Source organism: Dromaius novaehollandiae, chromosome 21 (assembly GCF_036370855.1).
Source record: "Dromaius novaehollandiae isolate bDroNov1 chromosome 21, bDroNov1.hap1, whole genome shotgun sequence".
Taxonomy (NCBI): Eukaryota; Metazoa; Chordata; class Aves; order Casuariiformes; family Dromaiidae; genus Dromaius; species Dromaius novaehollandiae.
The window spans coordinates 7,972,501-7,999,371 of NC_088118.1; the positions used below are offsets into that span (position 1 = coordinate 7,972,501).

Consider the following 26,871-nt stretch of genomic DNA (forward strand, 5'->3'; position numbering starts at 1 on the left):
AGCATCCCAACCGCCCCTGCAGCCTCCTTCCCACCCTTAAAAATGAGGCAAATTGGGGAATACGGGAATGTATTTTTTTCCAGGTGAGGATCCAAGTGTGAAAGGCTTGGGCCGTTAGCTGGGCAGAGGTTTCCCTTCCCGGGAAGGCTCCCGCCGAGCTGCTCTGCTGTCGTTTGGGGCTTTTTTTTTTCATTTTAACGAACAAATTGCCCTTGCCCAAAGTGGTCTTTCCGTGCGCGTGGCTTGCGGACGTTGATTTATTCCTCCCCGATTCTTTCTGGTTGTTACATTTCGGATGGTGCTTAGTGATGTGAGAAGAGCCATCGCGGGCTGCTGCTAAACTGGAGATAGCCGCAGAGGTCAAGGAGGGAAGAAGGGGGAAAAAAGAGGAGCGACCGGGGAAAAAAGGGCCAGCCGTCTCCCGGCGTGTCCCCACTGTCCCCAAACCTGCCGAAAACCGGCGCAGAACGGTTAATTAGCCGCATTTCCCCCGGGCCCTGGCTGGGGGGAGGAAGGAAGGAAGCAATTTAACTCTATTTCCTCGTTATCTGATCTCAGTCATTTTAATTTGTGTTCTCTTTGAGGCTGCTTCTTTGCTTCTTTTCTTCTTTTCTTCTTTTCTTTCCCTGTGGTTCAGCTTCTCCCGGCGCCTTCAGCTGAGTGATGGGTGCTGCTGCAGGAAAAGGGGAGATTTTTCCCAAGGTCGCACGTGCCGGCGGGCGACGGCGCTTGCAAGGTGAGGCAGGGCGCGGGAAAGGCCCCTTAGCGAATCGTCGCCGTTCCTCAGCACCCCTCTGCCGCATTCCCGTCACGAGCTGTGCACGGCCTCAGCCCTCTGCGGCGAGGGGCGTGCGATGCAGCCGAGCTGCTTCCCAGCCCGGCCGCCGCGAGCTCGGCTTAGTCGTTGCGCCCGCGCTAAGCTCCGCTTTGCTGCCGCCGCGGTCCCGCGCTCAGGATTTGGCCCCTGGCGTCGGGATTTAGCGACGCGGCCGAAAGGAGCTCTCGGCGCCCCAACCCGCCGCGGGGGAGCGGGAACCCGGGGTGGGAACGGCGCGATCGCGGCGGCTGCGGGGGAGGCTCGAAAGATCTAGGCGGAAAGCGAGCCCTGCAGCCCTAATTAAAAGGGCCGCTGTCGCTAACGATCGGCCCGCCGCTAATTAACTGCAAAACTCGGCTGTCGAGCCCGCGTCTCGCTCTGCCGCCGTCGTCATCGGCGGCTGGAAGTGCCTCCTGCGGGCGCAGCGACGAGTCGGCCCGCTGCTCGCAGGACGGGCTCGCGAGCAGGGCCGGCTCTCTGCAAATTCCTCGCGCCAAGATCTTCTCGTTCTTTGCCTCTCTCCTTCTTCTTTTTTTCCCTAATTTGACCAATTCTAGCGCTAGGCTTCAGAAATCAGTGACTTATAATAGAAGTGTCTCCTCAGCCGTATTTATAGCATCACACCAGCATGACGCTGTCATAAAGTTCAGGTAGCACGGTAATTTAAATTTAGCTCGGAGAGGCAGCTCGGAGGTGGCGATGTCCTTCTGGAGCGTGCGTTCCCCACCTTCTCCCTCCTTTCCCCAGGTCAGACGAATCTCCGCACCGAACCTCCCATGTGCTGCTTGGACGGATGCGAATTTGGAAGTGGGATGGCAGGGATGGGACGTGGTCTTTGCGTCCCTGCTTCGCTCTGAGAAGCAGACCTCCAGGCTGCTGTGCTGGGGAGAAACCAGCAGGTTCTTGGGCTTCCAGTCGTTGCCCAGAAAGTTCAAAATCTTCCTCACCAGCCTTGGTGGACTTCATTTTCTTCTGATTCGCTTCTCTTTCATGGGCAAGGGACCATGGTGCATGGCGAAAAAGGAGATTCCCATCCCAAAGAGCTGGTCCGCAGAGTGCTCAGTGCTTTGCCCTCCTGGTCCAATCCCACCCCAGGGCCTCCAGGTCCGAGAAATCCAGCGCTCCCAAAGCACGGCTGGCGCCAAGCCTTTCCCATCTGCTCTGGCCCCTCGTCACGAACGCACAACAAACATATGTGGCAATTAGATCCATAAAATATCACGTCTCGTACGTGACTGAGCTCCAGGCATACGCTCTTCGCAGCGTACGTCTGCGGTGGGTTTGCTCCTGGAGAAGACACCGAGGAAGAGGGATTCGACGTTCTGCTCACCTACGCTCGTGACTCAGAGGCGGCTCAGCCGAGTGCCCGGGCAGGCTGAGGGCTGCAGGACTCGGGGTCTCCTTCGCTGAAGAAACACCTCTGTGCCAGCGCCGCTGATCGCGTGAGTGTTTGATTGCGATGATAACCGCTCGTGGGAGCCGTAATTGAATTGCCGCTCAGCCAGATTTGGCGAAGCGGCATCTCAAAGGGAGACCGGCGGCACTAATAGTCACAAGATCCTCCGCAGCCTCCGTACGGCCGCTTCATCCGTGGAGGGCACCAGGAGAACATCAGGCTCCTCCGCCAGAGCTGCTCCTCCGGATCACCCACCACCCACCCGGAATTTCCCATGGACTAGGCGAAACTTGCCTCCGAGTCCGGGAAGCTGCCCATGGGTCACCCCGTGTGTCTCCTGGGCTTCTCCAGTCCCCATCCAGCTCGTTACCCTTTGGAAGAAGCTCTTCCTCGTCCCCTCTCATTGCTCTGCAGCACCTCCAAGCAGGCATCCACCGGCCTCCGCTGCGGCAGTAAGTGGGAGCGCGGCGTCGGCACGTCAGGCACTTCCAAGCGCGTCGACTCCGGTAGCGTTTATTTATCCCCCCCTTTTCCCGTAGTTAACTTCCACCGCGGAAAAGGGATGCGCCGCTCGCTATCCACAGGGAAAGAAAGAAATGTGCAAGAGGGAAACCCATCCTTCCTGAAAATAAAAGCAAGAAGAGACGGTGCGAACTATTCAATTAGTGCCCCGCGATCTCAGCCTCCCCCCGTGTTTAAATAGGCCACCCGAAACACGGCCGGGTCAAATCCAGCTCCCTCGGTGCTGCGGGATTTTGCTTCGTCGCCACGAGCAGCTTTGGAAGGGCTTCCCGGGAAGCTCCCATCGCCAAGAGGGAAACGGAGAGGCCGGCGGGGTTTTTGTCTTCGGCAGGGCAGGCTGCCGTGTAGGAAACACGGAGAGGATTTTGTTTTCTCCCTGTAACACGTTTCCCCCAGCCCCTTGCGTGCTTGCCAGGAAAAAAGGGGGAAAAAAGAAACTTTTCTGGAATTGCACTGTACGGCACGGCGCGGGCGCCAGCACGGGGGCTCTCGCCACCCGAAACGCTGCCGGTTCTCCCTGTGGAAGGGGAAACCGAGGCAAGGGGAGAGGTTTCTTTCTTTTTTACTCTTTGGAGCAGGCGAACGGGCCGAGCTCGGCGGGAAAATACGGTGCTAAGGAGGGCGGTTTCACGGGAAGCCAAAATGCTGCGATTCCCCCCAAAACCTCTCACCTCTACCAAAAGCAAGTGCCCCGCCGCCGCCGCGCATCCCCTTCCCCGGGCTTTGGCCCTCGGCTACTGCTGTAGCCTCTGTTGCGGCCCAATATTAACCGAAGCAAAAGCTGCCGGGGGAAAAGCAGAGGTGCTGGGCTCCGAGACGGATTGCGGGAGCCGAGGAGATAAATCCTGCGAGCGCAGCCTACGTGGGGAGAAGAAGACAAATACCGAAATAAATATGAAAAGAAGACAAATTTGGGCTACAGGGAGCAAGTGAGCCAGAGAGAGAGAGGAAATTGCGCTCAAACAGACAAGGTTTCCTGGAGACAAAGGTAAAATTGGGAAAAATGAGATCGAGACCAAAGGGGGATAAATCATGAGGGCAGCCCGTCTGAAAATTATTGGGAATGAAGCCTTCCCGGTAAGTGAGACATCCACCGCAAGACAAATCTGCTGCGAGGAGCCAATACAGATGCCGCGGCAGGGATACAGGCTGGGGAAGACGGATGTGCCGGGGGACGGCGACCTCTCCGCCTGCCCAGAAGTGGGGTTTGGGGTCCCACGCGGGGGATTTCACCGTGCCAGCCGCAACGTAGAGCTTGCTGCACGTTTTTCCCCGCGGCTCCCCCCGCCTCGTGTTTTCAGCTGCGAGGAGCGGGTGCCGAGCTAAACGCACCCGGGTTTCTGCTGGAAAAGCAGCAATGTGCACACCAACACACACTGAAACGCGGTACTTCTATTTAGGGGGCCTTTTCTACGCCTGTATTTGCCCTGCGCTCGCTGCTCTGCCGGCCTTTCCCCTCTCTTCCCCGCGCTGATTTATGTAGTTTGGAGTCCTGCTCGGGAGCTGATAGCATGACACGGCCAGACTTCAGAATAAACCTCCCTCTTGATACCGGGTTATTTTATTGGGTGCATCAAGGCTGCAAACAACCTCGTTCATCTTCGGGAACGTATTTTCCCATTTGCTGTATAAATACATACATGTTTCCTTGCATTATTCACCTCGGCGCCGCAGATAGATGAGCGGCAGCAAGGGCACCACATTTTTATTCCTCGCTCGGCGAGGGGAAGGCACGAGGGAGGCTCGCGGCGGGATGGGGCGGCCGCGTGCGGCACGGGCAGCCTTCTCCCCATCACTTCAGGCTCATTTTCGGAATTGCAACCGCGGGGCGTTTGCTTTCCTGTTACGCCTATGAAATTAAGTGAGACGGCGCAATAAGAGCATTGCCTTCAAAATGATGCTGCGCTGGAAGAGCAAGCTCGCCACTGCCGCCGGCGCGGCGGGTTCGTCTCGGGCTTAATTTCCGCGGGCTGTTGTGTTATTAGGCGTTAACATGCTGGTTTTGTTTAATCTCCGGCTCCGTCGCCCATGGCTGCCTCCAAGCCGACGGCTCGCTCCCGTTGAGGGAAGTCCTCATTCATCCTCGTTAGCGCAATTAGGGGGAGAGCGGAGCGCGGCGGCGCTGCTCCACGCGGGGCCGGGCCAGGGCGAGCCGGGCAGCGGGGCCTCGCCGCCGGCGGAGCGAACGGCTCCCGGGAAGGCGGCGAGAGCAAATGAATTGAGCCTTCAAGACGTCTTCGAGTGGGTGCTGGCGGCTTTGCTTCTCCAAGCACGGGGATTGCAGGGCGCCCAGAAATTTGGAAATTCAGAGGATGCCTTCCCGACGTGGGCTCGAGGCAGAAGGGATGCCGGGGCAAAAGCATCCTCACCTTACGTGCACCTAAATGCAAAAAGAACAGGGTTGTTATTTTTTTCTGCCAAATAAGTCAGTGAAATTGTTCAGAAAAGTTGCAGTGGGCTTTGCAGTGTTTGCTCTCCGCGGGCGAAAACCACCGTCTCCAAAATGCGGGGCACCGAGCCTGCCGGTGGCCCGGCCCAGGCGAAGCTCTCCGCGGAAGCCGTCGGCGCTCGGCCCCTGGAAACGACGCTAAAATAGACCTGCGGAGTCGGGATCGCACCTCCCGAACGGTGATGCCGGTGGTTATGGGCTCTAGCAAAGCCCCTGCGGGAATTTGCTGCCTATCGGGAAAAATCAGGCAAGCGGAGCCCAGCTTCAAGCTGACTTCACCGCAAGCGTAAGCGGGAATAAAAGGGAAGCGGCTGAAATTTGAGCATCCCACACCTCCTCTCCGCTTTCACCTATTCTGTTTTTATAAACCAGGGTTTATTCACATATATTTTCACGTGGGCTTGTTATCCGCGCAGACAGCCCCGACGGTAATTCCCCCAAACCCTGCTCTGCTCTTGACCTCAAAACGTTCGGGCTCGCGCCCGGCCCTGCATGCCGGGGACGGGGATTTTATTTTTCCCTCCTGAAAGCCTGTCGAAGAGGAAGGGCGCGGGGCAATTTAAAGTCACCAAAAAGCCGATGACTTTTCCGGAGTTCCGTGAAAGGGAAAAGTCGAGCTTGCACTTCTGATGTACTTTGGATAAGGGGATGCAGAGGAGGGGGGGAGAGATCGCTGAGCCGGGGCGATTTTGGCCCAAGGGGTTGTTGGGTCCGGATACCCCTTTTCTGGGACGGTTTTCCTTCCCCGGGCACATGGCAGCCAGGCTGGCGAAGCATTAGCACGCAGCTCGCTGCCAGGGGCCCGGGGAAAACCGGCTCGGAGAGCGGCAGGTGGAAGGGAAAGCCGTGTGGATATGTGTCTTGTTGTCACAGTCCCATTAACCTCCGCTCAGGCTAATCCTGTCCTTAATTGACTTGACCGTGATTATATTCAAGATAGGCGGAGCGCGGCTGCCGTTGCCCGAAGTGGCTCTCCATGACAGTGCGGCGATCCTCTCCGCGGAGAGCAGCGCGTCCCCGTCGCGCACAGCGGCAGACCGGGGATAATAACGTCTCTTTCCCAAATAATCCTCGGGCAGAGGCAGAATCCGGCAGGGAAGGTGGTGCGGCGTGGGGCCGCGGTGCCAGGCCCGCGGGTTGACGCGCTGCAAAGACGCCGAGCGCTTCCCGCGTCTCCACCATTGACATAATATAGCGTTATTATTCACGTGCAGCCATAAGGCTGGTGGTGTCTGTATCTTTTTTAATCTATTTTTTTTCCCTGACTTTCTCATGCCGTGGCGGTACTCGGCAAACTAAGTCTGCTTTTGTATTTACTGATTCATCCCTTGGTGCCTTTATTGGTTCTGATTTTTTTTTCCTTTTTCTCCAGAAAAACTATTGGAATGGTTTTAAGCAATTCTTCTTACTGGGGAGCTGATAAGGTTGATTTACAGCAACCCAATGGATGCCGAGAGGGCGAAAAGATACCGGAGCAGCGCTTGGTTTCAGGCCTCGCCTTGGAGCGGATGCTGATGCCAGGAGGAGCATCGGGCCACGATGGCTGGAAAAAGAAAGGTTGGGAATTGTTTCGCTGAAATTGGGATTGTAAGTGAGGGGGGAAAAATCTCACTGCCCCAAGAGACAATTTGTGTCAGCCTCTTGAGGGAAAAAAATCAAGTTTCCGTAGTTTACAGATTTCCTCCAAGGCGTGTGGGGGGAATCTTTTATTTTTCCTGCTTTTTGTTTAAGAAGCAAGGGAATAGGGGAAGGGAACAGCAGGGAACTGAGGTTTTATTTCAAAACGATGCAGCCGAAGCAGCTGCTGAGCAGTTTGGCAAGGCCACATGCAGCTTCTCTTGCTTTGCCGTGAAGATACGGCCCCCAAAGCTCGCCGAGGGGGCATTTTGCTGCTTTGCTTTTCCACCGATCGAGGCCAGGCTGGGTCTTGGGACGGACTTCCAAAGGGCTAATCTGCCAAAACAGTTATATTTTCCACACTACTGGGGCTGAGGACTCCGGGGAGCCTGAGCTCCCTGTCGCAGCCTGGCCCGAGCAGCTCCACAACCTGCCCCGAATCCCAGCGCACGGCTGGAGGGAGCCCGGAGCGGAGCTATTCCAAGTACACCAAGTCCACTGCTGCCCTTGGGCTTGCACAGAGCAGAGGAGACTATATTTTAGCCCACAACGGTGGAGCAACCTCCTCCTCGAAAGCACGAGGGCTTTATAACCCATCTCTCCGCAGATGCTGCCGTTTTCAGGTCCCCATCCAGAAGACAGCTCAGGCGGCAGCTCCGGGCAGGGGCACCTCGAGGGCCATGCGGGACTCCAGAAGCCGGCCCGGCTTCAGCTCCACAAGCACCCGAAGCTGGGGGAGAAGCTGGTGGATGCATCCTCCACGCACACTCTTGCAAACGCGGGGTACCTCCGCCAGCCCCTGCCTTCGAACGCATCGGTGCAACCCAGCCGCGTCCCCCCTGCTCGGCCTTTTTCTTGACGAGCATGGGATGTTTAGCGGCTCCTCTTGGCACGCGCTCGGCAGCCAGAGGCAGAGGCAGAAGCGATCAAACCCGGCGGCTCTTGCCTCTTGTCTCCTCCACGCGGCCCCTCTTGCGAGAAGGAGCCCTGCTTGGAAACCAAAGCTGAACGCCGGCAGCGGAAGAGCGGAGCAGGCGCCCTCTGAAATGCAAATGCCTCTTGGAGAGCCACCTGCCTGGAAAGCGCCGATGCTGCCGGCTCAGCTCGGGAAGGGGGAGAGCTGCTTCGGGGCCCTTGCCGCTGCCGCTCTTCCCGTCCTATGGCCTTATCCGCTGGGCCTGGGCTGGGGTCGCGCGCGGCGGGCGGCACGGAGGCGCACGCAGCACACGCCAGCCACATCGAGCAGCTTTTTGCACCCGCTCTGTAAATCCCTTTCCCTCCCTTTCTCATTTGTAACATTTCTTTTTTTTTTTCCCCCGCTTTCCTCAGTGTCCTGTTCATCTCCCGGCTCAGCATCCTTTCATCCTGCTTCAGCTTCATTAGGAGGGAGCCTGAACCCAGCTGCGAGCTACAGCTGCGAGGAGGCAGGTAGCTCGGGGCTGCAGAGCCGGCTGCAATTTCCATTTAAAAGCTGATCCTGGCCTGCTTTGCAGGTTTGCCTGCTTGGAGGAGGGGGGCCCTGGCCTGTGTGTGAAGGCGAAGGCGAAGGCTCTGCTGCCAGGAGGGTGAAAAGTTTCTAGACCTCCCAGTGCAAAGTGCTTGCAAATGGCACAAGAAAAAATTCCCAGGTATTTCTAGGTTTCTTTTTACTTTTATATCTTGGTTGTTGTTTTTGAGGCCTGGCTGTTGCTTTGGCTGCTCGGACCTGGCAGTGCTGCCCTGGAGTGTGCACATCTCCTGGCCTAAAGTCTGGATCAGGCTGTGGGTTTGTGACCCTGAAGCACCTGCAAAAGGCCCAGAGAGGGAGGAAACGCTGGTGTCTGTGTGCATGAGGCAGAGGGCCTAAAAATGAGCATGTGTGTTCTTGCCTAAGCTATATGGCATTGCTCCATCCATTTGCTCATGAGTTTAATTTAATAAACATCTGCAAAGTGTCTTTGATGCAATGCAAGCGCGTTGCTCCCGGAGCGATGGGGAGCTGACAGGGTGGTTGTGCAGTGGTGTCTGAGTCTGGGATTGAGCTGCTTGTAAGTGGCTCACCTGACATCAAAACATGCAGTAATAGTAATAATAGCAATTATAACCAGAATGAAAATACTGTGGTGGCAGAGATTTTTGAGCTCCAGGTGTGTAATGGAAATTTGGATTTTTTGCTAATGTACTTCTCCCTAATAACCACTTTTTCCCCCTGATGTTTTTCATCTGAAAGAGCTGGTGTGCTGCACACGCTATAGTAGATCAAGACACATCTTGCTCCTTATCCTCGTTTTACACGAGGGGCAACGGGGAGGATTTACAGCACCCAATTTTGTAGAAATGTTGCCCAAAGTGGAATACCCAACCGTGCATGCTCCGGGAAGGCTGTAGCTGTGCCGGGGCTAGGACTAGCAGAGGCGAGAGTTTATAGGGGCCGATAAAAGCTTTTATTAGACCAACTGATCTAGCTGGAAGACGCTCTGAAAAATCTGTGTTGTGGCTCGGGCTATTTTCCCCCGTAGCCGGCCCCGCGTTGCCCTGTTGTATCGCTGGCGGGGTAGATGCCATGTGTGCAACAATTTCTCCTTGTGGAAAAATAATCTAAGGGTTCATCCCGACAGTAATTTATAGCAGTCGTAGTAACCTGATAATAACTTCTAGCAATTAAGCACCACACTAATTCACTCATTCACTGAGGACTATCTTTTTGTTATTTATGGGGGCTGTGCTGGAGTATAAATATCTGCCTCTCTCTGTTGCATAATGAAAATTTACTAAGTAGCTTTTTTTTTTAATGTTTATTCATTTTAAGCTATTCTTAGTAATCACGTGTAAATAAGGAGTAATTGCCTTACTTTGGGATGGTAATTAGAAAGTACTAAGTCATTGTTGCCTCTTTGCGAGCGGATGGTTTGCTTAAGTGCGCATCTGCTCTCGCAGCATTAATTCAACCCACCACCCACTCGTGGGCCATGCGAGGCCCCGGGGCTGCATCCGGCTCTCTCTGGAGCCGAAATGAGCCCGGGTGCTGTTTTTTAGGGACTGTTGGGCTGGATTAGCCTCAGGGTTGAACAGCGGATGGGGCAAGGTACCCAGATGGGCTCAGCCCTCGCCGCGCCGAAATCCCGGGTCGGACTGCAGCCGTTTTCCCCCGGCGCGGGGCAGCGAGGCCGAGTCGCGCGGAGCAGCGCGCCAGGCTGGATTTGCATCTGCTCATCGGAGCTGGATGCGGAGAAGTAACTTCCAGTAAAAAAAATCCCATTACGGAGTGTCAGGCTGTGAAATGCCGGACTGGCATCACACCTTGCACAGAGAGGGGCGAGAAAATGGATGCCCATTTTGGCCAAGGGGAATTTCTTGTTTGAAATAGTTAAAATGAAACATTTGGAGTTTGCAGACTCAGATGACAGTTTTAGCCCAAATTGAGTCATGCTGATTTTTTTTTTTTAAGTTAAAGAAAAAAAAACCTTAGAAAAATCCCCTCCCCTCCAAAAGCAGACAGAAACATTTCATTTAACTCCAAATGCTTCTTGCCAGGGCTTCGTCTGGATGAGAGGAGCCCTGCTTATTTATTTATTTGCTTGACTCGAGGCAGCTTTTCCTTTTGCAGCCTCCTTAGTTCAGCCATCAAACCAGGAAAAAAAAAAAATCAATGCTTTACCCAGCTCTCCTTCCACGAGGCTCAAAAGCAGCGGTGACTGATGGGGGCCCCGTGGCCTGAGCCCTCGCAGGCTCTATAAAGTCATGAGTCGTCCTAGAGACGTACCTGGCTCCCTGAAGCTTTTACCTGGAAGCTTTTGGGGTTAATTCTGCATTTTTCTGGGTTTTTTTATTATTTTTCTCAGTGAGTCAACAAGATGGGGAAAAAGCCTCTTTTGCGCAGACCGAAATGTCTCGCGCCACCTAAAATGAAGCACTATGCTAAGGTGTGGTGAGGGCAGGCAAGCGTTGTTCAACCACCTTTTAACCCTTTTCATGTTATACCATGTTATATTCAAGCACTGCTTGAAATGAAAACTCAAAATATTTCTTTGGAAAATCGCAGGGATGAAATATTTTGCCTCTCCATTCTTCTTTTTGGCCCAAACTGCTCACCTAATTTGCCTTGGAAACGGCTTCAGCTGACGTTTTCTACAAACATCTTCAATCAGAAGTTGACCCAGCCTGAGAAATGGGTTTGCTGGTTCATCCTGACCAGCCGAAGAGGTAGAGAAGGACCGAATGAATCGGAAAAGGTGGAGGACGGGAAGGAGGTTTTGCCTCCCCAGGCACCATCTCATGGGAAACTCGGTGGAAATGGAGGTGGGACCCCATGGCCGGGCTTAGAGCAGCCCCGGGGCTGCTCCGGGTTTGCCGCGGGAGCCGCTTCGCCCCGTGTCCGCCTCCTTCGCCCAGCTGTGCCCCGGGAGGGCTCCTGGCAGCCTGTTCCCCTTGCAGAGAGCCTGCAAAGGGGGAGTTTTTGGCCTTTGGCCCAGCGAAAAGGAGGGAGAGAGATTTTGGGACTGGTCTTGTTCTCCTGCCTCCTCTCTTCTTCCTGCCTCCTGCTGCTGCGGCCAAGTATTCAGTGAGCTCCGAGCGGCGGATTGGGGCTCCCGGTGCGGGAATTATTCCCACGCTGACACTGTTTGCTTTCACAGCCCGCTCAGGCTGCAAAAATAAATGCTCAGAGACACAGGCAGGCCAAAAAGGTGCACCATCCCCTTCCCTTTGCCTCGCCAGCGGTGCCATTTGCTCGGGACGGCGGCAGGAGCGAAGGTTTTTGGCAGCCGCCGGGAGAGCCCGAGCAGCGCTGCCGCGGGTTGCATCCTCCGAGGAGCGGAGCTGTTTACTGGAGACGTAATGAGATAATCAAGGAGACATTTCAACTCCTCCGGAGGCGGATAAATGCCTCCAGGAAACTTCCCGCGCCGCCGCTGACCCACTTGCGTTTTGTGCGTTCGAAGAGCCGTCCCCACCACTCGCCCCTGCCAGCACCGAGCTCCCGAGCTGCCACCCTGTTCGGGGGGCTGGCGGTGAGCTCTCAATACCTCCGTGCCCATATGGTCTCCCGACTCCGCCGAGCACATTTTTAGGGCACACTTCTCAGCCCGCTGCTCCCTCGACTCGAAATAGAAAGCTGAATTTGGGATGAAATGCACGGGAGTTGGCTGGGGAAACGGCATGCAATTAAAAAGGATCGGCTGCCAGGAATATTTTATCCTGTGCATATGCTGCTTGCGATCCTGTGCACGCAAAAAAATAATGGATTTTTTTTTTGAGAGAGAGAAGAGATAGTTGCCCATGGTCTGAATTGCTAGGACCATTTTGGAAAAGCCGTGCTGAAGTGCTGCTCTCTGCTGCAGGATGGAAGATGGGTGCAATGAGCCTTTCCTGGTGAAAAGCCCAAGCAGCAGCGATGAAATCCTTGGTTTTGCATACATGAAAGGCAAGGGACATTTTTTTTTCCAAGTCATATTATTTAAAGCTTAGATTGGGACCACTGTTGCTGCCTCATGGGTCATATTCAGCGACCCTCTAGCCAGCGTCGCTGTGCAAAAAATGGGAATTCCCACTGCGTGGAGGAAAGGCTGCGAGAAAAATGAGTTCCAATTGAGCAAAACTTTGCATTCCTCTAGTCTTGGCCCTTTTAATACAGTCACTAAAGCCCCTTCAACATAAAAAGAAGACAACAGCAAAGAAAAGATGTAGCCAAAGAGCAGGAGGAAGGCAACCGCTCTGGCTCGGGCGTCTAGCTGTGACCACGGCTCTAGCAGAGATGTCACCGGGCAGTGAAGGTCCCACAACCTGCCAGTCCCACGTCACCATGGCTCGTCCAGCGCCCAGGACCCCACAGGGCAGTGAGCCCATGTGGTTGAGAGTTTGTACAGCTCCGAGCACGCGGACGGGCACGAAGGCGTTCCCAGGATATGGCCGTTAATCCGTAATGACCCCGCCAGCATGCCCGGTGCCGCTTGCTGGTCCCCAGCCTCAGCAAAGCCAGCGTTGCGCGCAGGGCTGGCTGCTTCTCTCTTTCGGCTGCAAAGAAAAGAGCTACGGAAGGGGAAGGAAACGCTCTGAAAAAGCCATTTGTCCCCTCGGCTTTATTCCGACTGCAGAGCCGGAGCAGCTTGTAGCTCCAGAGAACTTTTAATAGAAATCTTCGGAATGAAATGGGCTACAGCTGTTTGCCTTGATAAATATATTTTATGCTACATGCCTCAGCCGCCATCTGTTTGCTGATACGAGCATTTCTCCTCCGCGGCAGCTGAGGAGAAGTCATCAAAGGGACTAGCAGGCGCCGGGGCGCGTCACAGGTACAGGGGACGAGGTGAAGTGGCCCATGCAATGGAATTATTCTGCCGGCTTAATGTGGCAAAGCTTTTACAAGAACAACGGGGAAGGCGGCGGGTGGGCACGGAGAGGCGGGGGAGTTTGCATTTCCGAAGGGAGCCGGTTTTTCTTGCATTTCTGTTGTTGTTGTTAGAGGAAAAATGCACTGTGTAATGCCAAGGGCCAGACTTGCAGAGGTATTTGGGCGTTTTGAGATGCAGGGAGAAGCCTAGGTGCTTCAGAGGTTGACATGCTTCATGTGCATGGAAAAATGCCACACTAAGTTTCGGGGCATTGGGAATTCCCTCCGAGGTGTCTTTATGCACCTAAATAAGAGGTCACCTGAGTGGGGGCCTTCCTCAGTCCCTCTCCATCCTCACTCAGGAAAGCTCCCGTTTAGCAAAAGTACTTGAGGCATCACGAGCCGCCGCCGCAAGCAGCTTGTTCAAAACCGCTCTCAGCCTCGTGCCTCCCGCTGCTTTTCGCTGGCGACGCTAGCTATCTCTCCCCGTTTGCGAGGGCAAGCTGAGACCCAGCATGGAAATCGTTCCCGATTGATTTGCAAGCTTGCAGCAACAGAGAATCCACCAGCGTCCTTGATAAGCGGTTTTAATGGTTAGCTGTGCTCACAGCTGAAACCCCTGCCTCTCCGCTCTTTGCAGAGTAAAGACTGTTTGCCGGAGCGAATGCCACTGATTTCCGCTCACCGGTACCAATTCGGCATCAAAACGTCCGTGCAACCAGCAGACTGCAGCCACGTCGGCCCAAACGTCCTGGCTCTCTGCGGGTACTTACCCCCCTGGAAACGTCGCTTCGTCGGTCACCGCTTCGTCGCGGCTGAGGTCTGCCGCACCAAGCAACGCTATCGGAGTTGGGGTTTGCTCGCCCAGTTTTGCCTGTGCTTGCGTCAACACCCAGCCGCGGCGCTGCTGCATTTCGCCTAGGTACGTAATAGTGGGTTGTCAGTGACACTCGGGTGCCGAGGTGACAGGTGCCTGCGCCATATCATGGATTATTATGATTATTGCCATCATGGCTATTATTATCATATTATTTTATATTGCCTAGACGCCTCGGCCAAGGTCAGGGCTCTCATGAGGCCGCAGGGCAGCGGTTCGGCACGCGCACACCACCCTCCTCGCTCTGCGGAGCCCCTGCCGCCCGCCAGCCCACGCTTGCCGCTTCCTCCCTCCGTACCTGTGCTTCGCACGCAGCAGATAGCAGCAAACCCAGCACCCAGCTCCCCCCCTCGCCTTGCATCTGCACCCCGCAGCAGGATGCGGCCCTATGGTTAGCAACCAGACCACAGCTCGCTCCACCCCGGGGTGACATGTAAGGGCAATCGCAGGCTCTTTATTGCATTTATTACTGTCAGGTGGGTTCCTCCCCCTTAGGCCTGTCTTCCCGCTTGCCTCTGTGTTGCTTTGCCCACCGCAGGCCGTGCACGGGGCAATCCTGCAACCCCGTGAGCCGGCAGGTAGGGAGACAAGGATCCTCGTGGTGCAAAATTCCCCCTCCCTCCCGGGCTCCGGGGGTTGCACTGCTGTTCCTTCTCCCCTCAGATTTGGGGGCAAAACCTCCAGAACCGGTATGCGATTCCCCTCCGTCGCTCCCAGCCAGGCGCCCGGGGCTGACATGAGGACGTGTTCCCCGCTCGCAGGCAGCAGCCCGCTCGTGCCCGCGCACCGCACGGGCACCGGGGAGCGAGAGCAGCAGCTGGCCGGTGGCTTAGCAGCTCCGCGGAGCCGTATCCATCATGCTTGCAGGTGTCAGCTGTTCCTTGTCACCTACCGCTGGCCGCACGGGTGCAAAGCGAACTGTCTTGCTGGGGTCAGGCTCAATTTTCGCGCCGCTGATAGCTGTCTTGTAAGCCTTGTCGGTCCATCTATCTGCACGCCCGCCCGTGCCCTCCCTGCGCCGCGGCTCTGCCAGCGCGACCCGGCCCCCGAACAAGGCACGTTTGCTGCCAGGTCCCCCCTTTTAGGGAGGGCATGGAGACAGGACCTTGGAGCGTCCCAGGACTGCCTGTCCTCGGTGGGGCTCTCCTCCAAGGCTGCAGGATAAGTTCCCCCGGCGTCAGCGGGAGCTGAATCAGGCCCGACCTGGGGCCAGAGCAATTGGTGCCTGCTCCTCGCCACGACTCTGAAACGCTCCTTTTGTTCCGCATCTCTCTCTCTCTGCCCACTCCTATTCTTCCACCCAGAGAGCTTCAAGCTCGGAGAACTTTAAAACTCAAGGGGCTTCAATTCAATGCAGGGATTTTCTTTATTGTTATTATTTTCCTCCTCCTCCCTCATCGCTGGCATCTTTCACACAAAGCGCCTCGAAGCACTTTGCAGGGGGAGGTAAAGGCCGAGCAGAGCCCTTTTGCAGAGCGCGGCATCTCGGCGGTTCAGAGAAACCATACGGGGAGGAAGGCAGCTATTTCAGAGCAGGGCTCCCAGCAGCTCCCAGTCCGGCAGCAGGTTGCTGGATGGGAGCCGGAGCTGGAAAAGCCTGCGGACGCCATGGGGAAAAGAGCCTTTAGCATCACCAAGCACCATGTCCTCTCTCCACCCAGCCTGTCCCGAGCTCCCATCCCTTCCTGGCTGCATCAAGAGCTAAGGCCAAAAGGGAAGATTTGATCATTTGGCGCAAAACTTTGCATTATGCAAACGCAGGAAATGGGCCACGCAACGTGCCCTGACCTGCAGACCATCCGGCACCTCAGGACCACGGTAGCACGTGGCTCCCTTGGGATTTTGCTGGACTCACGATTCACACGGGAGCTTTTGCTGCCGGGAGGTCGTGGATTTAGGTGTTTTCATGTCAGCAGACGCTCGTTGCTGTGAATGATTCCTTTCAGTAAAGCCAGGCACTGAATCATTGGTCTGTGATCCTGTAAAATCAACGTGCCCCACTATAAATAACCGCTCTCTAATGGGCTGTCATTTGATGGCTTTTGGAAAGGCTCGGCTCGTGTGAGCAGAAGTTTTAATGACTGTAATTGAAATTAGATGAAACCCATCAATGTTGGGCTTTCTGTGACCCATGCTAGGACAAAATCTATCATGCATCAGGGAAGAATTACACCCCCGGGACGTAGCAGGCATGATGAAGCCAGCGTAACTCCATGGACATGTGCTGAAAGTTTAGCCAGGGGGAGTTTCCAGTGCAGAATACGCTCAGCATTTTCCCCTTCCCGTTTATTTCACTGTTTGCATCAGGATGGGTCCGAGACGCCACGCGCACGTGTATTTTTGTTGGCGGGTGGGCATCCGTGCCGCGGGGCCGGGGCACCCTCCCGAGGAGGGTTGCGTTCATGGGGTTGGCGTGGGACGTGCGTTTCGGGGGAGCCCTGAGAAGAGGCGAGGCGGTGGTGCCGCCGTTCGAAGGAGGCACGCTCACGGCTCACACGTGACTCCTTTTGCACGCAGCTCGGCATTTTGTTGTCTTTTTTCCTTCCATCGCAACCCGAGCGCTTGCCCGAGCAACCACGCGCCTCTGGGCCGCCAAAGCTTTGCGGGGAAACTTGGAGCCTGTCCCCGAGCGGCCACCAGCCCGCGGGGACGGGGGACAAGTCCCCCCTTGCGTCACGTGCACGCATCGCGTGGGCAAAACAGCCGCTCTCCCGAGACAGGCAGTGTCGCGTGGCAAATTAAGAGCTGTTGCAGGGCCCCCGCGGTGCCGATAGACCTCGGTCCCGAGCCGCGGCGCAGGCTTGGAGAAGTGCTGGTAATTAGGCGGTGCGGGAGAGGGGATTTCTGCACGCTTTGGTTTTGCTCCTGAGGGGCAGAGAGGAGGAGGAGACAGGAAAACGGGCTTTTTTTTGTTTTTTGTTCTTTCCTAATAGGCCACGGCGATTTGCAGACACGCAGAGACATCCCGAGAAACACTTTGCTCTCATTAGGCGGGGAAAGAGGCTGGAGGCCCGGCAGGGATGCACGGGAAGGCAAAGGGGGGTCGCTTCGGGCAGGGCTCGAGTGACTGCTGCGGGACTTTGCAGCAAAGGGACCTGCTCAACAGCAGCCAAACCTCCCGGCAAGGCACCCATTGCATTTCGGGGGAAACTGAGGCACGGGATGCTCCGAGGTGCCACCATGCACCTAGTGCTCTCCCTGCATCAAAATGGGCATTTTGTATGGGCAAGCACGGAGGCAAGCGGACGCCCCTGGAGAAGGGCGTGAAATCAAGTCAAAATGGCTCAGAGATCAGCTTCAATCCAGGAATTTCTCAACTTCTCAAGAGTTGCCTCCAATATAGTCATCGCTTGCAAATCTTTCCAGCCTGTGGGAATAAAATGCAGGTTCCTGCTTGTTTACTACAGAGGAGATCCATGCTTCTTTTGCCTAAGAAACTTTTCCTGGCCAAAGATATACTTTTTAATCGCAAATATTTTTTTGCCTGTTTTTCAACATGCTGTTTGCGTTTTTTCACATTCAAACATTTTCGCTCACTTTAACATTCGATTTCTTAAAAGTCACAAGAAAATGTGAAGCCTCAAAATAGAAAGGGAGTGGGTAGGGGCTATCAAAATGATATGTTTGATTGCCCTGCAATGAAATATATTTTGAATTTAACGGTTGCAGAAGATTTTAAAAGGATTGGTTAACATACCCCATCAGAGACAATGTTTTTATTTCAAAATTGCCAGCAAACCTAAAATTTCATTTTCGTCTATCTCTATTTGTAAGTGAATAGTCACTGGGATATTTGATAGCTGTAATTTACTCTTCAAGCTGTGCAATTAGCCACCTCAATCAAATAGCATCATTTCTATCTTTGCTTGAAGAATAGCTATTCCACTGCAAAATAAATGCCTTTACTTGACTTGAGCAAATCTCAGGGATAGGCTGAAATTTGCTCTGTGCAGCCAACTCTTTATTTCATTTGATGCTCACACTCGTTGTGCTTTTTTAAAGCTTTTTTGGAGCAAAAATGCGTCTGAAAATTAACTCAGGGCTCTTGCTTCTAAATACGACTCATCCACCTGCACAAGCAACCAGCTCGTGGTGGGGAGGCAGGAATTTCCCGATATTTTGGTGAATGTCTTTTCCCCTGTCCTGCGGTTTGGGGGATTCATCCCTTTTGCCCTTCTCTCTCATCCTGTGCCATTGGCTCTCATGGAAGAAGGAGGGGAGGCAGCTGTGCGGGCAGGGGCAGAGCCAGCGGAGAAGGGGTTACCCGCGGCAAGTTTTTCCTCTTGGCATTTGGAAGCACTGGAAGTGTTAGAGGAAAGTCATTTTAGTGCAATTATTTGTCTTTTTCAGCAGATAAAATGACCCTTATTTCCAACAAAGAACTAATTTCCCCAGAAGGTCAGAAAGCAGAAATCTCCAGTGGCCCATTTACCTTCCCTTCGCGGGCCTGGAGTTGTCATGTGTAAAACCCTGCTCACGGGGATGCCTCCGCTGATCACGTTTTAAATTTTAGGAGGTGGCTAGATCTAGGTATAGGCACCGTAATCTAGGCATATTATTTACCAGTAACGCTCATCTGAATCAAGTCTCTGGAGATTCACCCATGGCTGGTAACTGCTAGTTAGAGTTACAGCCTCCACACAGCCTACTGCAGTAAAACAGAGAGAAGGAAAAGAGGGAAATTGCCTTGTAAAAACTGCAAGGACTTTTGCTTTCTTCTTTTGCTGGAGCTCTTAAATTCAAGGCTAGCTTTAGAGCCTCCGAATCCTTGTCTTGTTATTGGCAGACGTGAGAGAGACAACTTTCCTTTCTATTCTTCTTAGCATAACAATCCCTTGTTAACATAATAAGATTAATCCTTGTGCTGCAATCAGGAAGCCATACGTTCTCCAAGCCCTAAATAATATCACTCTCTTTGCCACATTTATAAGGCTTTTTTTTTCTTTGCATTGGAAAAAAAATTGAAATCTTGTAATCTTGAGATAAATATAACGGTGTGGAAGCTTCCCATTCTCCTCCAATCTGATTGCAGTGGCAGCAAAAGGACATGGGCCTAATTAAAGTGCCAATCAAGCAAAAATGGAACTCATTGTTTTTGTACAAATGCTCCATTTAACCCTCTGAGGCTCATTTGTCTTTTAGGGGTTTAATTCATCCACCGGTTCTTTCCTTGGCTGCAAAGTCCAGGCCAGGTTTCTGAACGCGCTAGTGTGATGAAGCCCATGCAAAGGATGTTAAAAGCTACAAAGCCGGCAAAGAGGATGGGGTCTGTCCGTGTCCAGCAGTCTTATGAAATAGTTTTCTTTGCATTTTTCCACAGCCGGATCCTCTCCCTTCTAGCCCACGAGGGGAGCTGCAGAGCTCTTTCCGTTCCTCCAGGGTCCTAGCTGATCTGGAAACTTTTATGGGGCCTGAAAAAGTCAGGGTCTGAATTTTGCAGCCCCCCGGGAAGTTTCACAGACCTTGATAACTGTCTGCAACGTGGCAAATGCTCAGAAGTCCAGACCCGGGGGAGGTAATATATGTGCAAACACACGTGCATCAGTGCTTCTTAAGAAGTTCCCACCTGCGAGCCGAACTGCAGAGCGATGGGAGTTACTTATCGCTTCAGTGGGGCTTTTACGGTGGTGTAAGCGAAGCCTTTTTCTTCTCAGCTGACACTGAAAGTCCACATTTCAGCTGGCAGACGGTAACTTCTTAGGAAGCACCACCCCAGCCCCGTGCGTTTATCGTGTTCGGGCACACTGGTGAATGACACCCTCCTCCAAAGCCTGGGTAGTTTTTACGGCGGGCTGAGCCCAACTACCCAGATCTGAACACCCTAGGGCATCTACGGGAAAGGGAGGGTGAGGTGAAATCTGGCCCCTGATTCTCCTGTAATGCATTTCAGCCCGACAGCTTATTCCTAATAACATCTATCTGGGCACATCTGGACAGTAAAACAGAAGCTAGGAGCCTGTTGACGTAAAGGCTTTCTGGTGCTCCCTACTTCTGTTCAGACCAAGGAGTACTCACTCACATGTCGTCAACTATCGCTTGACCCCGGGAAATGCCTTGCACGGTTTTACCCCAGGGCTTGGAGGCGATCTCGACCCTAAACGCACTTCTCAGCAGAGTGCCGTAAACCCCCTGCTCCCGTAAACGGGCCAAAATGCATTTAGACCATCCATGCAAGAAATCGCAGTGGTTCAACTCAGCTGTTTTAACCTTGCATTGCAGGGACCGTTGACATGAAAACAGCCAGCCAGCTGAATGCAAAACATGACATGAAAATAACTTAGCATGAAAAAAACCTGCATGAAAGGCTGCATCGAAGCTTTTAGAGGATGGTTTCGGGATCGTACTTGGTTAAGCCAGGAGGGCTTAGCAGGAAACCAGTTGGTGAGGTGACACACGGGAGACTGAACCTCAGCGAAGTCTGCAGCATGGTTTGGCTTTCAAAGGACACCCGGGTGCTGCGATGAACCGTGCTGCAGCCCGGGGAAATGCATGGCTGCGCCGCGATGCCACGTGGCTATTAGCAGAGGGCACGACGCCTGCATGAAACCACAGGAGGAATTGGGGAAAACGAGCTTGACAAGGACCGTGGCCCTTGCAAAAGCATCGCAGAGGCATACTGACCCAGCCGACGCTTCTCGTCTCGGGGGTGTTGCGGCTGTGCATTGCCAAAGAGGCACCTACAGCACTCCCACTCCTGTCTACACTCGATGCCCAGCTTTGGCAGCACCTTCTGCTTTCCCAGAGGTCCCTCAAGCCCAGCCCAGCCCTGCCCAGTCTCTAAAAAAGGGGATGGCAGCCCGGAGTAGGAAGCTGATCTGCTTTGCTACATCCCCATGAAACAAAATGTCGTCAAAGCGCTTTTTTTTTTTTGTCTTTCACCCTCAAAGCCTGAGTGTCTTTCTCCCCCTGTGGCTGTTTCCAGGGCCTGCCTATCTCTCCCTGTATTGTTCCCGGACCTGCTGTACAAGAGCTTTATCAAGTGCCACAAGCAGAGATTTTTGGCTGCTGTCCATACAGCAGGGAGAGAAAGAACGAGGCAGGGAAAAAAGAGCTCCGGCACTCCCCCTTATCTGGTTTCCTGGCCTCTGTCTGGGTTGTTTTCAAAGGCAGTCCATGGGGAGATGCGGAAAAGAAGTGGCCCTTTTTGGATGCGGTTGCTTCGAAAGCCCGAGCGCTGCAAATCCCCCCCGTGCACGGGGAGCGGAGCCTGCCTCGGCGCCGGCTTGGCCGGGAGAGGCGAGAGCACGGGAAAAGCCTGCCCGGCGGCTGTGCCAGCGTCCTACGGTAAAGCTAAAGGCCTGCGGTAGAGCAGGAAAAGCTTCCGCGGCCCGGTTCGGAGTTTGAACAGCAGGACTACGTGCTGGTAGCAGCTTTTGCTTGTCATACATATTTAAATGGCAAGGAAAAGATTTCATGTGCTACACCAGGGGAATGCCTGATTGCGTCGTCCCTCTCTTCCAGGTGTTTGGCTTAGCTTTGTAATACACTGGGATGAAATCTATCCGAGTTGCTGTTGTCCTGCTGTTTAAAACTCCATTTTCTGTCAATATTGCTTCATTTTTACCAAGTTGCTTACATGTTTTATTTTATTCTTTTTTCCCCGCTTCGCTGCAGCATTGCAGAAGATTTTGTTTCTCCAGCTCCTCAGTAAATAGCCCAGAAGTAAGAGAGTCGGAGACATGGGAAAGTTATTTGTTTTCATTGTCGTGATGTTTCATATCTATTGCACTTGTCAATGCGGAATATCAAAAAAAATAGAAAGAAAGAAAGAAGAAAGGTGCCTGGTTTATCCCCTTTGACTTTCAGAAGCAGTGGAGAGGCTTATCATCTGGTCTTCCCAGCTCCTAGCCTTGCTCTTTGCTACTAGAGATTGCACGGTGACGGAGGCAGACACAACACCCGAGTTACGGTGTGAGAAGGGAAGACGCGCTTGGGACCCCACCAAAGAAAGTCAAGGACAAAATTCTGCCCTGAATCTGCCTGGTGCTTTTTGCCTGTAATACCCAGCTTCTGGACCTCACATGACCTCGGGGTGAACTAGGCATTAAGCTGATTTCCAGGTGATTTGGGCTCTTCTCAGCCGGTGGAAGTCCCTTGGCCTCTGGCTTCCCGCTTGTAGCAGCAATACAACCGTGCAGCGTCCGCTGCGCTCGCAGCTTTGTGCAGCCTCTGCTCGGACTCTTGGCTGCCCTCTCCAATAGAGACAGGGGTAGCAAGGCAAGAAATTGTAAAAAAATAGTGTATCATGAGACTTGCAGTGTCCTGTGGTCCCACAGCGAGGGCTTCTTCAGAGGACACCCTGAATAAGGGGACAGGAAGGGGCTGAACGCAGGGTTTCGAGCTGCAAAACACAAACATTAAGCACCGGCTTAACATCTCTCCCCAAAGGCGAGGTTTCACCTATCTGTGTTATTTCCTTAGCTTTTTAATTGGAACAATTCATTTTCTCATACAAAGCACGGCAGATCTAAATAAGATATCCAAGAAGAGCATTTAAATAATCAGATTGCACTTCATTTTGTCTCCTGTAATAATGAGGTCTTGCACGCAAGGAAACAGGGTCTGAAAGATTGTTTAAAGCTGCTTTTAAATGCTTGTACTGGTCATGGATTAGGGCTGCATGGTGCGAGGTTTCACATTTTTGACTTGGAGCCAGTTGGCATTTTGTTCTCGACAGGTAAAAACAAGCTGCAGCAGATGATCGATCGATTAATTGATCCATCTATCTATCCATCCATGCATCTATCCATCCATCTATATATCTATCTACCCCTCCATCCACCTATCCATCCATCTATCCATCTATATATTTATTCATCTATCTATCCATCCCTCCCTCTCTCCATCCGTCCATCTGTCCATCTATCCATCTACCTATCAATGTCTGAAGATAGCGGAAACAGTCACTTCCAGCTTTGGTGCAAGGTTGGGACTCCTTTGACCTCTGAATAATGATATAGTTACAAGTATTATTATGGTTACTTGAATTTTAACTGAAAAAAAAGGGGTTTTGGCGGGGGTAAGAACTGGCAGTTGGGTAACTTGTGTTCCCCCGTGTTTTTATCCAAACTGTGCTGATCCCACTATGCTAAAAATACCTAGTAAGTCGCTACCGATAAGACCACAACCGACACGTAGCAAGTTCAGAGGTGCGGCCGGAGGCAATCAGCTATCTTTCAGCTGTGACGATCCAAAATGGTGTTACAAGGCAGATTTTTACATGCATAGTACAACCACCTATTCCTCTAAATCAAATTTGACTACCAATGTACAACAGCAGCGGTAATCAGTTAATAAAACTTCGCACTTAGATGCTACTTTCATGCAAGGATTTAAAGCCCTTTGCAAAGGTCAATATTACAATGATGGGAATTTTCCAGTTGAAATGTTTTCACTGCGAAGGAAAAAAAGAGAAATACTTGCTTTTTCCTGCGAGTTAAAAATTCTACTGTTTGCAATGCGGGCGAGAAATAACTCTCTTTGTCAAAAAAAAAAAGAAGAAGAAATTGCCATGGAAATGTTAATAGAGCTTTGAAGCCACGTCGAAATTCCTTACTCCTTGTTTAAGAGCCGCGATGTGCATTAGCGTCCCTAGTCTGTAAGCAAACAGCATTTTGCAGATTAAACTAAAACACAACGGGAAAGTCGCAGAATTATTTAGAAATCTAATTCCCACTGAAATCAGCCACCGAGCGTTTTTCGCCTGCAATTTGACGTGCATCTAAATCAGCGCCACTGCCCTCAAAAAAAATACGCCACCTGCAAGTGCTCCCCGGCCCTACGTGCCACCTTGCGCAGCGCCGGCGTCAGTCTCGGTGGAACCAGTGAAAAAACACCCTGTTTTGCCCAAAGGTTATTTTTCAGCTGGATGGATTAGGTAGAAGAGCCCAGGAGGGTGAACGTCCCCTTGGCCGAGCTCACTCAGGAACGCAGGAATATGGCGGTGGTGAGCAAATGTCCCCGCTTTTGGGTCTTTCTGTCGCAAATGGGATGATGGGGGTGGGAAAACAGGCATGCAGGAAAATCAAATAAACTTTATTTCCTCAGGGATTCAGGCTAAAAAGCTCCATTTCCACGGTGGCTCCCCCCAGAAGCGAGCACAGCGTGATGGTGTAGGGCTAAAACACCTGTGTTTCAGTCAAGAAATCTCCCTCCCCGGCGGCTCCTGAGGTGGTTTGAGTGAGCCACAAGTGAGCCCAGATGAAGAAAAAAAAAATTAAAAAGGTAAAAAAAAATTTTAAACAATTTTTAAGCCCCCCCAAATTTAAAAATTCAAAAGAATTTTAAAAAAATTTAAAAAGCCGAAAAATTAACCCTCCCCCCAAATGTCCCCCAATTAAAGCAGCCCCCCCACACACCTGGCAGCCCCCCCCCCCCCCGCCGCGCGCGCGGGCCCCCCTTTGGGCGGGAAACGGCCGGGCCGCCCCTCCCCCCCTCGCCTCATGAAGGAAAGAGGCAAAACCCCACTTTATTTCGTTTTTTTTTCTTTTTTTTTTGGGGAGGGGGGTTGTTCTCCGTCACACTCGGCCGCCCGGACGCTTGCGAGTGGAAATAAATTTTATTTTGGCGGCGGCAGAGGGCGAGGATGCGGCCGTTGGGGGGGTGTTAGCCGGCGTGAGGCGGCGGGCGCGAGGCGGCGGGCGCGCGGGGGCCCCGCCCCCCCGTAACGGTCGCAGCCCCCCCCCGTAACGGTCGCAGCCCGCCCGCCGGTGCGCGGCCGTTACTCCCCCCGCCATAATCACTTTCCGCCCTCCCTCCGCCCGCCTCAAAAAGCCGGGCTGCGCCGGCGAGGCTCGCTCCGCCACTCACGGCAGCGCCTGCCGGGGGAGGAGCTCGGGGGGGCGGCGGCGGCGGCGATGGAGCCGGGCGAGCGGAGCCGGCGGGCGGCCGCGGCGTGAGCCCCCCGCGGCGGCGGCGGCAGCAGCAGCGGGGCAAGCGGGGCGCCGCCGCTCCCCCCCGCCCCGGCGCCGCGCCGCGCCGGCCCGCGCCCACCCTGAGGAATGAGAGCTTTCCAGGCAGACCTCCTCCTCCTCCTCGGCTGCTTCCTCCTCAGCCACGGTAGGACCGGCGCCGCACTTACTTTCCAAGTGGGGCTCGGGGTTGAGGGGGGCGCTTGGGGGGGGGGTGCGGAGTCGGCGCGGCTGCCCCCGGCCGCGGCGAGGCTGCTTGCCTCAAAAAAAAAAAAAAATCTTTAGCATGTAAATGAGTTTTTTTTCCTGCTCCGGCTCTGTTAATTAGACCGTGTTTGTGTGTATACACGGCTCTGTCTAGCACCCCCCCCCCCCTTCCAGACCTCGCTCCTTCAGCCGGGTCGCCGGTGCTGGGGAGGCGATGGTAGTTTGTTTGTTTATTTATTTATTTGGCGAGGGGAAAGGGGACGGGAGAAGCCGCTTCGGCTCGCGCCGGCGGCAGAGGCCGGTTGAAGCCCGCGGAGAGCCCGCTGCCTGCGGTTGCAGATCCGGGAAGGGAGCGCTTTGCTCCCGGTGGGGAAAGAGCCGCTGTGACTGCGGCCAGCCGAGGGGAGAGGGGGGGGCTCCTCGGGGAAGGGGGGGTACAGCCCCATCCTGACTCCCCAGCAGCCAGGGCAAGGGCTGGGGAGCCTCGAGGAATTCGCCCTGGAACTTCATTGCCTGCCTACCCCCCCCCGTCCCCCGAAAACAGGAGGGGGTTTTTGTTTTTTGGAAGGAGGGGCGGTTGGGGTAGCTTGATTTGATATGCTCCTGCATGCCTGTTCCCTGGAGTGGCTGTCACCTGTGGAGGATGCGGAGCTACAGCCAGACCCGAGCTTCTTGTATCTGCTTCTCTCCCTGCCACGCCGGTGTCAAATACCATCTGTGTCACGCCGTGATGGTCCCGAAGCCAAGGCGGCCTTTATGAGGGAAGGGCTTGGGGTTGCTTTAAAAAACGAAAACCACACAAACGGGGGGAAAAAAAAACCCACGCAGGTCGTCCATCTGTTGATTAAATGAAGGATAAAACTTTTGGAGAGAGTGATGCTTCTCAATAGGCAGCTGTTTTTTTGCTCAGCCAGACATTATTGCTAAACAACCCTCCCTGCCCTGTCCTCCCTCTCTTCTCCAAGCAGAGATGCCTTGTTTAGAGCTGGCTGCATACTTCTGGCTGTCCTTACCGCTTTTTTCCCTGAGCCGTGGACTCGGATGTGGTGTTGGGTTCCTACTCTGCCCTCCCTTCCCCTTTTCTCTTTCCCTCTCTCTGCTTGTACTAATTTTCCTTCAGGGAGAAAGCTGTGTTTGCACTCGTCTTTGCTTCTGCACAAAAGAAACCCACTGTGTCTTCCATGTAGATTTCTGGCTGAACAAATTTGAACTCTCCCTGGTACAGCAGGGCAGCAGCAGGTCCAGGGATATAGGCAATTTGGAAGCTTATCCTGGCCTTTAGCAGCTCTGCTCCCCTGTATCTCTCAACTCCCTGCAGGTCAAATGACAGTTTGTTAGTGAAGCCGAAGAAGTTTGTGTCTTAGATCCAGTGGGGATTTGTGTGCTTTTTTTTTTGTAATTTTTGCCTCCTCCCTTTTGCAGCTGTTATTTTTAATAAGGGCTAATGCACTTTTTAATAGGCTGTGTGTTTGAAAGCGGCCGTGGCTCCTCTGTTCTGCTGTGTACAGCCTGAGCTGAGTTGATTTGTCTCCCCTGTCTGTATCGTGGAGTGCGCGTCTGGTACCTTGCTTATTCATGCTGGGTTATGTGGTGGAGAGAGAGTGCTTTGCAGAGCGGTTTAGACTGTCTCCTCCAGTCGGAGAACTGAATGCATTCGTATGGAGTTGCTGCTTGCAGTGCATGAAAGGGGCTGTCAGTTGCCTTTCACCCTTTGGGGTGAAATAATGCAAAGGATTCCTGATAGGATTTCACGTGAAGGATTCCTTAAA

General features: G+C 53.5%; 1 protein-coding gene and 1 long non-coding RNA gene across 5 annotated transcripts in view; both read left to right on the forward strand.

The window, feature by feature from the left end:
• LOC112981543 (uncharacterized) overlaps positions 1 to 24,035 on the forward strand; it is an 85,974-nt gene extending 61,939 nt beyond the window's left edge. Inside the window, exons 4-9 of one of the 2 annotated variants that reach the window (XR_010392523.1) lie at positions 638 to 736; positions 1,565 to 5,470; positions 6,557 to 8,429; positions 13,749 to 14,030; positions 20,205 to 21,269; positions 21,600 to 24,035. This is a non-coding gene — a long non-coding RNA (uncharacterized LOC112981543). Of the gene's footprint in view, positions 1 to 637; positions 737 to 1,564; positions 5,471 to 6,556; positions 8,430 to 13,748; positions 14,031 to 20,204 lie in introns of both variants that reach the window. The other variant, XR_003258740.2, reaches the window with a different exon arrangement.
• Positions 24,036 to 24,839: 804 nt separating this feature from the next.
• The window catches only part of KIRREL3 (kirre like nephrin family adhesion molecule 3), a 349,047-nt gene continuing 347,015 nt past the window's right edge, over positions 24,840 to 26,871 (forward strand). For all 3 annotated transcript variants that reach the window (XM_064524341.1, XM_064524342.1, XM_064524343.1), the window contains exon 1: positions 24,840 to 25,043. In XM_064524341.1, coding sequence (XP_064380411.1) covers positions 24,986 to 25,043 — 58 coding nt within the window. In that variant the 5' untranslated portion in view covers positions 24,840 to 24,985. The remainder of the gene's footprint in view (positions 25,044 to 26,871) is intronic.